Below are 11,201 nucleotides of genomic sequence, written 5' to 3'. Positions count from 1 at the left end.
GTGTGCTGCATCAGGGTAGACCTGCCCTCCGGAGGGCTTTCCGTGGCCAAATGCAGGTCACCAGGCCTTTCTTCTCAGGTGCCTCTGCACGGACTTGAACCGTCAGGCTCCCAGTTAGTAGCCGAGCTCTTAGGCAGTTTGCTTGTCCTCCCTGCCCACCCCCCGGGGTGAGGGCTCTAATGATAGGGTATGAACAAATACCACGTAAACTAAGGGTCCTACCCCGGGCGCCAAAGCCTGGCCCCCAGTCTTCTGGGTCTGGCGTCTGGGGACAGCTGCAGTCAGCACCTCTTCTCCCTCCCCCAGCTGCCATGGTATGGATGGTGACCATGGCCAAGCCGGACCCCTCCTCCCAGGGAGCCCTCCAGCTCCCCTACGATCCAGAGATGGGTGAGTGTCCGGGGGCAGGTAGCCCCCGAGTGGGCGAGTAGCTGCTCACGTGTACCCCTCTGGTGTGAGAGCCAGGGCCAAAACTCCTAGTCCTGCCCTGGACTGGCCTCTCTGTGGGAGCAGGGACTGCAGCAGATGGGCCCCCCCAAACTGGCCCTCCTGCAGGCCTTGCCCAGCCTCATGGGGCTTCAGTTCCCTCTTCGCTCCCTGGGCTGCAGTGGCTCGTGGGTGGGTGGGCAGGCAGCGCTGGGTGACCACCCGTTAGCGCTCTGTTGCCGAGAGCCCAGGATGCCCTTTAACTGTGCCTGTTTCTCCCCTTGCCATTCTCCACGCCGCCGTGGCGGGCACCCAGAGGATGACTCCTACGACAGTTTGGGGGAGCCTTCATACCCAGAGGTCTTTGAACCTCCGCTGCCTGGCTACATGGGGGAGGAACCAGAAGAAGAGGAGGAAAGTAAGATGGCTGATGTCAGCCTGGGCGCGGGGGGCACGGGATGTGGGGGGGCACGGGGTGGGAGGGAGAAGCCCTTTCTCATTTCGAAGCTGTGTGTGGACGAAAGTCGGGGAGAAACCGGCAAAGGTGTGGGGACAGGCTAGCAGGCCTTGGGAGCTTTTGTGTTGAGGCTACCCCATTTACTTACCAGGTGTTTCCCCAAGTCCTGACTGTGCTGGGGTGCAGGAGATGACACCCTGTCAGAGCCTAACAGGAAAGGGGTGGGGGGCTGGTCTGAATGGGTCAGAAAAAGTTACCCGAGGAGTCACTTTGGAGGCAGGCTCCCAGCGTGGGTTGCAGCGGTCGTTGGGTGAGTGGCGGCCTGAGAAGGGTGTCCAGTGAGTGGTTGGTGAGGAGACCCCAGGGCAGAGAGCTTGGGCTCAGCATGGAGGTGATGAGAGCCACGCGTGGCCACACCCACACCAAACCCTCTGCTCCGCTCCGATCCTGACTCACAGCGAGCCTGGGCCAGAGTGGAACTGCCCAGCAGGGGATGCAAGGCTGCGATCGTTAGGGGGCTGGTTGGTGTGGACCTCTACCCTAGCGCTTCACAGCCCACTGCTGACCCTGCAGGGCCACCAGGTCTCGTGGTGGCTATCCCCGGCAGCAAAAGGAGCAGCTCCCAGTCCAGGCCAAGCTGTCAGGAGGCCAGATGGGGTGCTGCCCTCGTGCAGATGATAGAAGAGTGAAAGGCCGGAATCGGGCTGGCCAGAGCACAAGATAGACAGCCCTGCAGCACCCCCGCCACCCCCCACCCGAGTGAGGAATCCACAAGAAATGGGCAGGGACTGGGTTTTGAGCAGGAGACCCCGAAAGTGTGGGACCCCTAAATGGAGGAGCCCACGGACACACAGTGGGTGAGGGGCTCTGGGAGGAGGCCTTAGACTCATCCACGGACCTGTTGACACTGAGGCCCTGGCGAAGGGCCCTTGGTGGGTGCAGGGCCCATCGTAATGCGAGCACTAAGGACAGGACCAGGTGTCCAGGCTGGGACAGAGCCCATGGCAGACCCAGAGGGCTGTGTGTGTGGGGACCAGAGTGGAGGGGAGCTGCAAGCCAAACAATGCCTGCGGCCTAGCAGGGCCCGTTTGGGGCCTGAGGAGGCATGTGCCTGCAGCTGGTTTCGGAAGTGAGCTCTTTGAAAGTCTTGTCTGAGGATGATGGATGAAGGGAAGGGAGGGCCGGAATGGGAGTGGTAGCTAGCGAGAGAAAAAGCAATCGTTTCATGTGGTATTAAATTAAAATAGTGAGGAGGTGGGGGGCCAGACCCCACCGATACTAGAACTCGCTGGTTCAGTAAGTACAATTGTACGGTTGAGATACATAAGTATTATATTAAAGTCATTGAGAGCATGAGAGATAAAAGAGATCTTACAATGATGCAGTCAGACACATTACATGGTAGCATTGCTCACCTCAGCCCAGCTTGGTGGTCCACGTGGAGAGAGGGGTAAGGGAAGGAGGGCAAGGGAACAAGGGAGAGTGGGAAGAGAAGGGAGTGACCAGGGAGTGAGCAGCAAGGAGAGCGGGGTCAGAGTCAGAGAGATCTCTCTTGCTGACCCACGCCTATATACCTTTTGGGGGCATGCCAGCCCACTAATTACAGGTAGAGACATATGTCACAGGGAGGAGCTGCACTGTAGGTTACACAGCAATGAGAGGGTGGTCTAGGGGTGGTCTCTGGGTCTCCATAGGAACCCTTATCAGTGGGGTGAAAACTCCGCCTACAGGAGCCTGTCCATTGTCCCCAAAGGCAGGGAGCAGGCCCACCCCTGTGGTGGGATGAGACAGCAGTCTGGTAACTGATTGCCCTCAGGGGAGGGAATGCCTGCGCATCTGACCTCCCCCCACAGTTTCAGGTGCCCAAGACGTGACCATGTGTGTTAGGCACTGAGGAAGGAGCCCACTGGGGCGAGCGGTGGAAATCAGAGGCCCAGGTGCAGTGGTGATGGAGAGAGGGGGTGGAGGTAGGCTGGGGCAACTTGCTGCCTGGAACTGGAGTGGGGACACCTCTCAGTGGGAGATTGGAAGAGAGGAGGGGAGGCCAACAGGTCAGGCAGCTGTGGGCTTCCTCACAGCAGCCTCCTTGGCTCAGATGGATTATGTAACTCTTTCTGTTGTCTGTGGGAGCAAAACACAGCTATTCCTCACTCACTCTCTTGCTGTTCAGCATTTCACGTTTATGACTATCGGACACCCTACAGTCTTGTGCTTTAACGACGTGTGACACAGCTGCCTGTGAATGGTGGCCGGGAGCGCCAGGGTCTGAGTCCAGAGTGAACTGGCTGCGATGGGCTGGGTTGGGGTCAACTCGGCTGAGTCCTGATTCCCGGTGGTTTGTCAGTTCTAGGGTGATGTGCTCCTCCTCCATTTTTGCATAGTGCCAGTTTTCTCATGAAGACCTGGCCGTGGGCACCTACCCATGGGGAGATGCGAAGAGTGGGAGAAAGGCACCCCTGTGAACAAGGGCACCTGCACTAAAGAAAACAAACGCATCCCAGACGCCGTGCTTTACTTTTCAATCCCGAAGGAGCAAATGACTCCGTAATTTTACCTCTTTTTACGGGAAAGGAAGTTCCCAGAGGCCTTCTATCTAGTCATATACAATTCCCTGTGGAATTGTAGTGAGATTCAAGTTTCAAGGACCGATATGTGATTCAGACTTAACACTAAATTGTACACCAACCCTGGGCAATACTACATGTTGGTTTTTTCTTTGCTTTGCCCAACTAAGTACCGACCACTGGTTCTGAGTGGCAGAAATGCCCATTTGCGATTGCCCAGGTGGTAAGTCACCACCGTTTTTTGGAGGGTGGACTGTTTGGTCACCCCTCTTCCTGGCTGTTCCCTGGGTTGCGTTAGAAACTGCATGGTCTAGGCCCTCGGGGACCTGAGCTTTCCCTCCTGGGACTGGGCAAAAAGGGCCTGTGTTCTCTTGCTTAGCACGGACCTTTCTTCTCTCCCTCACCAGCCTCCCCTCGAGGCTCTGGAGAACGGGCTGCTTTCTCTTCCCCACACAGGGGGCGTGAAGCTGGGCCTCGGGGACTTCATCTTCTACAGCGTGCTGGTCGGCAAGGCGGCAGCCACGGGCAGCGGGGACTGGAACACCACCCTGGCCTGCTTCGTGGCCATCCTGATCGTGAGTGGGTGCTCCTGGCTCCCCAGGGTCTTCACCAGGGGGCCCAGCATCCCCGGGGACTCTTCAGGCACTGCCTTTCCTCTGAGGAGCAAAAGCCATCAGTGGGTTGGGTGGGCCCTCAAGAAAAGCCAAGGTTTGCCAGGAGGTTGTAGTTACCAACAGGAGCCCCTGGGCGGTGCAGACCGTCCATGCGATTCCCTGCGAACCAAAAGGTTGGTTGGAGTTCACCCAGAGGCATTTCGGAAGAAAGGTCCCGTGGTCTCCTTCCAAAACTCAGCCACCAAAAGCCCTATGGAACCCGTTCAACCCTGACTCACACGAGGTCACCAGGAGTCAGAATCCCCTTGACAGCAGCTGGGAGGACAGCACTGGACCCAGGCCTGACCCACAGGCTCTGTTGCTGAGCAGCTCGCAGGCCAGGAGTTGTGTGTGCTTGACTGGGTACACCATGTGGTAGACGCTGACTGCGGGTTTTCCGACCTAAGTTAGGAGCCGTGCCCGTGGGCACGGAGCTTGCGGGCTCCATTCTCTGACCCCCTGCAGCTGCAGTGCTTCCCCTTCTTCTGTGGCCCCGGCACCAGGGGGTTCTGAATTGGGGGGCTCTTTTGAGGTCACAGAGCACAAGCCCATCGTTTTAAACCCCAGGATCTGAAGGCCCCAAGGACCCTTAGAGGTGCTGTGGGTTAATGGTTGTCTTGCCAACAGCTCAGTCATTGGTTCCAGAAAGCACTCACTAGGCGCTTGATGAAAGAGAGAGGAGGCTGTTTGCTCCCTTAAAGACCTACAGCCTTGGAAACTATGTATCGCCCAGGTGGCCCCGTAGGCTATACATTGGGCTGTTCACTGAAAGGTTGGCCGTTCAAACCCGCCAGCCGTTCCTCGGGAGGAAGATGAGGCTGTGTGCTCCTGAGAAGATTGACAGTCTTTGAACCCTTAAGGAGCCGTTCTTCCCTGGCCTTTAGGGTCACGATGAGCATGAACTTGATGGCAATGGATTTGGTTTTTTCATTTTGATTTATAGTCACTGAATCTGGCCAAATTCACATAATGGGAAAACATTGGATTTCGCCTCAGAACTTTCCTTTTAGGCTCTCAGAATAGTCCATGCTAAGTGCTCTGCGCTTGAGGAAATCCCTGGGCATCACCTGTAGGGCTCGTTAAGGCTGGTGGCCTAGGTTTCTGAAGGTTCTGTTGCTGCCCACGAGGGACTGTCAGGCACAGGGTAACAGCCCTGCAGACCTTCCACCTCGGACAGTCAGACTGCAGCCTGCTGCACCCCGGGGTAGAACCAGCACTCTTGTCCCTTGTCCCCCCACCCCAAGGGTCACGGCCTTCCTTGGCCAGGGCTCAGGAGAGGTGCCTCCCACACTTGCTTCCCAGGGGATGGGTCACCTGGTATTGCTGCCTCTCTCTGCTGTTGAGAACCTCCCCAGCATTCTCTTGTATAAGCAGAGACTTCCTGAAGGGAGCCGTCTTCCCAGGGTCCCTAAGTCAGACAGAGGAGGGAGTGCGCCTTATGGTCCTACGTGACTGGGCCGGGCAGACCAGGGAGGCAGTGTCGTGTGGGAGAGGGGCCGTGTCATGGGAGGCAGGAGGCTGCTTTCTGGCTTACCCACTCCCCTGGGGGTCGGTATTAATTATGATGGGGATAAGCTGTTAACCACTCAGAGCCGTTGTGAGGCTCAGGGAAGATAACGGAGGACAAGTTGTTGAGCCTCACAACGGCTCTGAGAGGTTAACAGCTTATCCCCATCGCCTGATCCCTTTACCATGTCCCGTTCCCTCCTCCCCGACGCGGGCACACGGTGGGGTTGCCCATCTCCCGCCTCCCTCCTCTGTGCCCTGCAGGGTTTGTGCCTGACCCTCCTGCTGCTGGCTGTGTTCAAGAAAGCGCTGCCTGCCCTCCCCATCTCCATCACCTTCGGCCTCATCTTCTACTTCTCCACAGACAACCTGGTCCGCCCGTTCATGGACACCCTGGCCGCCCACCAGCTCTACATCTGACCCGAGGGGCAGTGCTCGGGCTGGCAGCCAGGAGGAATTGCAACTCGACGCAGCAGTTGTATAGTTTTACACTCTAGTGCCATATATATTTTTGAGACTTTTCTTTCCTTAAAAAACAAAGAAGGAAGTGAGTGGAAAAAGGGCATCGTGTTCACTCTGTGAAGATGCACAGGTGGTGGAGCCCGTGGTTGCTGTCGCCAGGCTTTGGCTCACCCCGCCGTCAGCACTCAGCTGCACTGGCAGGAAACACAGACACATCCGGTGAACTGGGAAGGGTTACCCGATGCAAGGAGGCGACCAGGAGAAAGGACACCTGTGTGCGCTTCCCAGCCTGGAGTGCTCTGAGGGCCAGAGTGAAGGGACCAGGAGCACCTGTTTGGGACACGTGACTGAGCACCCGACGCTCTGGCCAGGGAAGATGAGCCATTTTTTTTTACCCCTGCCACAAATGTCCCCTGTGCTTTGTGTGTGATGTCATTGTTATTTTATTACCTCTAGAAGCAGAGTCCTGTTCTTGTGACAGCAAGTTCCTGCTGGATAGCTTACTATCCATATCAATAAATGGATGAATCCCCCCGGGGCTGTCCGTGTTCGGTCTCTCTGTCAGTGTGCACCCTCTCTCGGCAGCTCTGCACTGCCACTCCGGGATGTCCTCAGACCCCAACGGGAAGAGATTTGTCCAGCTGTGGAGGAGAGAGGCTGAAATCGCGTGTTTGGCCAACCAGTTTCCTCCGCCAGGGTTTTCAGAGAGGCCAGGCTGAGCAGAGCAGGCTGCTGGCTGGGCCCGTTGCACTTGCCGTTACAAACCCTCGCTGGTCGAGTGCCAAAATGGCTCCTTCATCCTCCACAGAAACCAGCACGGGGGCCAGGTGAGAGTGGGTGTCCAGAAGCTGGCTCTCCTGTGGCTGCAGCTCTGGGGGCGTGGACCCGTGGAGGTTCTTCCTCCGGGCATCAGACGCGGTGGCCGGCTGCAAGGAGAAGCCCGTGATGGTGCTGAGCTGCCTCCGGTGACGGCCGGGCAGGGAGCACGGCTGCCGAGTGGCTGAGACAAGGCGGCTGCTGTATTTGGAGTTCAGCCTGGGAGCATGGCTTGTTCCAGAAATAATCTGAGGACTGTGACTGCATGTTTATGAGGAGCCGAGGAGTAAAGGGTATTCTGATGTTTGACAGGAGCTTACTTTTTCTGTGAACAAGACGAGCAGGGCCTGAGGAGGCCGGCTTGTCCTCTCAGTGAACTCAAACCTCTAGCCTTTCACCTGGTGGCCACTCGTGCTTCCCCTTTGTGCACCCAGAGATCTGCCAGGTGAGGGAAAGAAACTTGACGAAGCCCACCCGAGAGAGCAATGAGAGCGCTAGTAACCTCTGAAAGGGTAGGTTCAGGCCGCCGTCTCCAAAGAAGATAGGGCTAAATGTCAGGATTTGTCAGGCGAGAAGATGTTTCTCCACGCCCTGACCGGGAGCGAACTGGAGGCGACGACCACCACGTCCAGAGGTCAGTGTGGAAGGTGGATCCTACCCGCGTGGAAATGGCCTGACAGAGAGGGAAGGGGCTGGCTGTGTGTGTGCTTAAGGGGAGAATCTGTTAGTGGGGAAAACAAGTAAATGTGGGAGGACAAAATGGGCCGAGACTTAACATAGAAGCCTGGTCCCCAAGGAGTTGAGAGACCAGGCCACCCAAAACAATGGGGTGAGGAAAGATGCAAGGGGCCAAAGTCAAGCACCCTTGAGAGGGCAGGGACATCATGCATAGCACTGATCTACCCAGCTTCCGGGGTGGCCAGTCCGCTTTTGTGACTATGTCACCGCATCTGCTGTAGATTTCTCGTGTCGAAACCCTTCCCTTCTTAACTGAAGCCCGTTTGATCCTTCCCATCCCTGTTTTGTATGGTAGCACGTTCTTAAAGCTATGGAAGTGTGGTCATACTCCCCGTCCTGGAAACTTGCTTTCATGTACGTGCCTGAGATGGTCATGCGTACAATGTCACTCCTGTTAGGTGCCACCCAGCTGGTTCCACTCTTAGCAGGCCTGTGTACAACACAATGACACACTGCTCTGGCTCAATCCTTTGAATGGTGGCATAGTATTCCATTATATATTCCAAAACAGAGTTTTTCTGCAATGCACAGTCTGTTCTGTTTGGTGAATTTGGGTAAGAGGAATAAGGTCGTCATATCTGATTGGAAGTGCCCTAATTGACTGGACGTCACTCACTCCCCGAGGAGTTGTATCAGTTTATATGTCCGCAATTTTCCAAAACCTACCAGCACGTGGTATAAACGGAATTTCTATTTTTACTAATTAGATGGATGTTATCTCCTTTGGAGTTTTAAAAATAGTTTTATTGACATACTTCCCTTCCCATACAATCCAATGGTTTAATCATTAAAAAGAGTTGGGCAGTCTTTCGAGTTCTTGGGTCTCTTGCTTTCTGATGGTCGGACCAGGGTGCAGCAGCCTTAGCCAGTGCCCTGCTCCAGCTGGCAAGGCTCACTTCCTGCAAGACATCCCCAAGGAGAAGCCACATGGACCTACCCTAATGCAGGCCTGGGTGCTAGAGTAGCCGTGTGGAGACCCCTGCCAGCGCTGAGATGCTTACATGCTCACTGATTCAGCTTTCCTCCTGCAGTTGGCATCATAGTGTGTGTTTTGTGAGATAAAGAAGGACTTTGTGGATTGGTGTTGGACATATGGGTTAATGTTGGACTTGAGGGCTTGGGCAGCACTGGGTTGGGATGTTTTCTTGATGTGCACTTAACCTTTATATAAAACTCTCTCTTATAAAAAAAAAAAAAAAGAGTTGGGCAGTCATCACCACGATCCATTTTGGGACATTCCTTCAGATTTTAGTTTGTATTTTGTTGTTTTTGCACCTTTGTTGTTTCAGTGTGGTTAAAAATATATAAATTTATGCCACGATTTAAAATAATAACTACTACACTAATTACACTAATAATGACAAATAAGAAAATGTTGTAAACTTGATTGTGGTAATGATTATATCACTTCTTGAAGTGATTGAACTATTGACTTGTATGCTATATGGATGAAGTGCCAATAAAACCGTTTCAAAATACAGAAAACCTTTGCCAATTTAGCATTTGAACATGTACAATTCAGTGGCATTGGTTTTGTTCACCATATTGTATCACCATCATCACTATCCATTTCCAGTGTAAGAATTCAGTGTCTTCTCAGCCCCTGCCTCTGACCCCCTTCTGATACACTCTCTATGTGCATCTGCCTGCTTCATGTAAGTGGGGTCAAATGTCATTTGTCTTCTAAGATTATCTCATGAAGTCTCCAGCTTCGTTTCTGTCACCGAGCCCTTATTTTCCACCCACTGATCTCTGTTTTCCACGCTTGTATCCCCATCCACAATAACTGTGAATGTATCTTGATTCCATGTGGGATCCATTTCAGACTGAAGAAGTTGGTAGACTAATTTCTTCCCCACCTGCTTTAATGGTTGGTGGGTCAATCTGCATGATAGTTGTAGGTAACTGGTATTATTCTATCACAGACAATAAGCACTGTACTTCAAGATAGATCGTGAAAGGTTCTTTTTGACAATGAATGCACCCCGCTTCCTCTGAATTTGCCGTTCCTGGCATAAGAAACCATATGATTGACTCAAAATGGCCCAAAATACCAGTCCATGTCAGCTGTGGGGCACAGTTCTCTGATAGACACAGGGGGTCACATGCTTTGTACATTCCATGGATGTTTGCAACCTTTTCTTGTTTTGAGTCATGCCCCGTCCACAAAGAAAGGGCAGGAAGGCTGCTCCAGCCACGTGACTGAAGCTGACTCTGAAGGAAGCAGGTCTTCCCGTCATGTTTCCGTCATGTTCCATCTGGCATGATTTTAGACCATTTCTGCTGATTGTTCCTAGGGTTGTCGGTGTCTTATCCCTCAGAAATGGACAGCCTATTCCTTCTTCTTAGCTTGTTCTTTGTTGACCCTGCTGGCATTTGAAATACGGGTGGCATAGCTCCCAGCATCGCGACAACATGCAAGTCACCACAGTTTGTCATGCTGAGAGCCGTGGAGGTCATTAGGCATTACATAATGAACCATCAGGGCGATGCGAATCAAAAGCACAAGGAGATATGTATCACCGTGACCCCCAGTAGAATGCCAATGACTGAAAAACGAAAGGTAAGTGTTGATGAGGTTATAGGGAACCCTCCTCCAGTGCTGGTGAGAATGCAGGATGGGGCAGCCACTCTGGAAAACAGTTCAGCAGTCCCTCAAAAAGGTGATGGCCATGCCGTTGTCAGGTCCTGTCCAGCCAGTTTCCAACTGGTAGTGGCCATGAGACAGTCTAACTGCCCAAAGGGTTTGCTTGGCTGTCATCTTTATAGAAGCACATGGGCAGCATTCTTCCCACGGCTTTGCTGAGTGGTTCCAACGGTCCCGCACACACTGAGCCACCCACAGGCCTTAGAGAACCATTTATCCTACTTAAAAAAAACGTATGGTGCACCTGACTTTTCTCCATTTATAACCTCAACTACCTTCTGGGAAAGGTCAGGCATTGATGGCTTTTCTGCTGCTGCTCTGGTTGTTACAGGACGGCTCGATGGCAGTGTGAGACAGGACCCTTGATGGATGAAGGAAGGGAGCCAGTGGGAACTCTGCCACCTCACTGTGGTGCAACTTCGCCCCACGAGCCCCCAGGACAGGTAAGGTCCTCCTGGCCCTGAGATAGTGTGTGTGCACGCGCGCGGATCCTTGACAGGCGTCAGGAAGGTGGCTCTGGTGTTTCTCTTCCATCCACCCTGCTCAGTAGCCTCTGCCCAATCGATCTGACGCTTTGTCTCTTCCAGTCTCGCTTTCTCGTCTGATTTACTGCCTTGATGTTCTCTGTCTGTGCTTCCTTTGAGGCCAGTGTTAGCTCTCTCAAGTTGTTCCTTAGTCTCTTACTAGTTCGCGGGGGTTCTCCATCCCCTTGTCTCCCCTCGCCTCACCCCATCCGGCCCCTGGATTCTAGAATGTATCTTCCAGCCTCCAAACATTTTATTGCTGGTAGTCCTGCTTTTTAAATTTCCCAAACTCTCAATCCCCACTTGGTGCTGTGGCAAGCTCTACAGCAGTGGTTCTCAAAGTAAAAACAGTGAGGTCAAAACGATTGTCTTTTTACTAAAAGACAGTCTTTTGTTTTTTCCACTCCC

General features: G+C 53.6%; 1 protein-coding gene across 2 annotated transcripts in view; it reads left to right on the top strand.

Annotated features, from left to right (window-relative positions):
* PSEN2 (presenilin 2) overlaps positions 1-6,606 on the top strand; it is a 29,352-nt gene extending 22,746 nt beyond the window's left edge. For both annotated transcript variants that reach the window (XM_004699968.4, XM_045297914.1), the window contains exons 8-11: positions 307-390; positions 743-844; positions 3,904-4,022; positions 5,871-6,606. In XM_004699968.4, the coding sequence (XP_004700025.1) occupies positions 307-390; positions 743-844; positions 3,904-4,022; positions 5,871-6,026 (461 nt within the window). In that variant the 3' untranslated portion in view covers positions 6,027-6,606. The remainder of the gene's footprint in view (positions 1-306; positions 391-742; positions 845-3,903; positions 4,023-5,870) is intronic.
* The last annotated feature ends 4,595 nt before the right edge of the window (positions 6,607-11,201 follow it).

Source organism: Echinops telfairi, unplaced genomic scaffold (assembly GCF_000313985.2).
Source record: "Echinops telfairi isolate 266 unplaced genomic scaffold, ASM31398v2 ScPeMD7_7424;HRSCAF=8462, whole genome shotgun sequence".
NCBI classification, from domain to species: Eukaryota; Metazoa; Chordata; class Mammalia; order Afrosoricida; family Tenrecidae; genus Echinops; species Echinops telfairi.
Note: the sequence above shows the minus strand (reverse complement) of the source record. Positions and strands in the feature narration are given on the sequence as shown.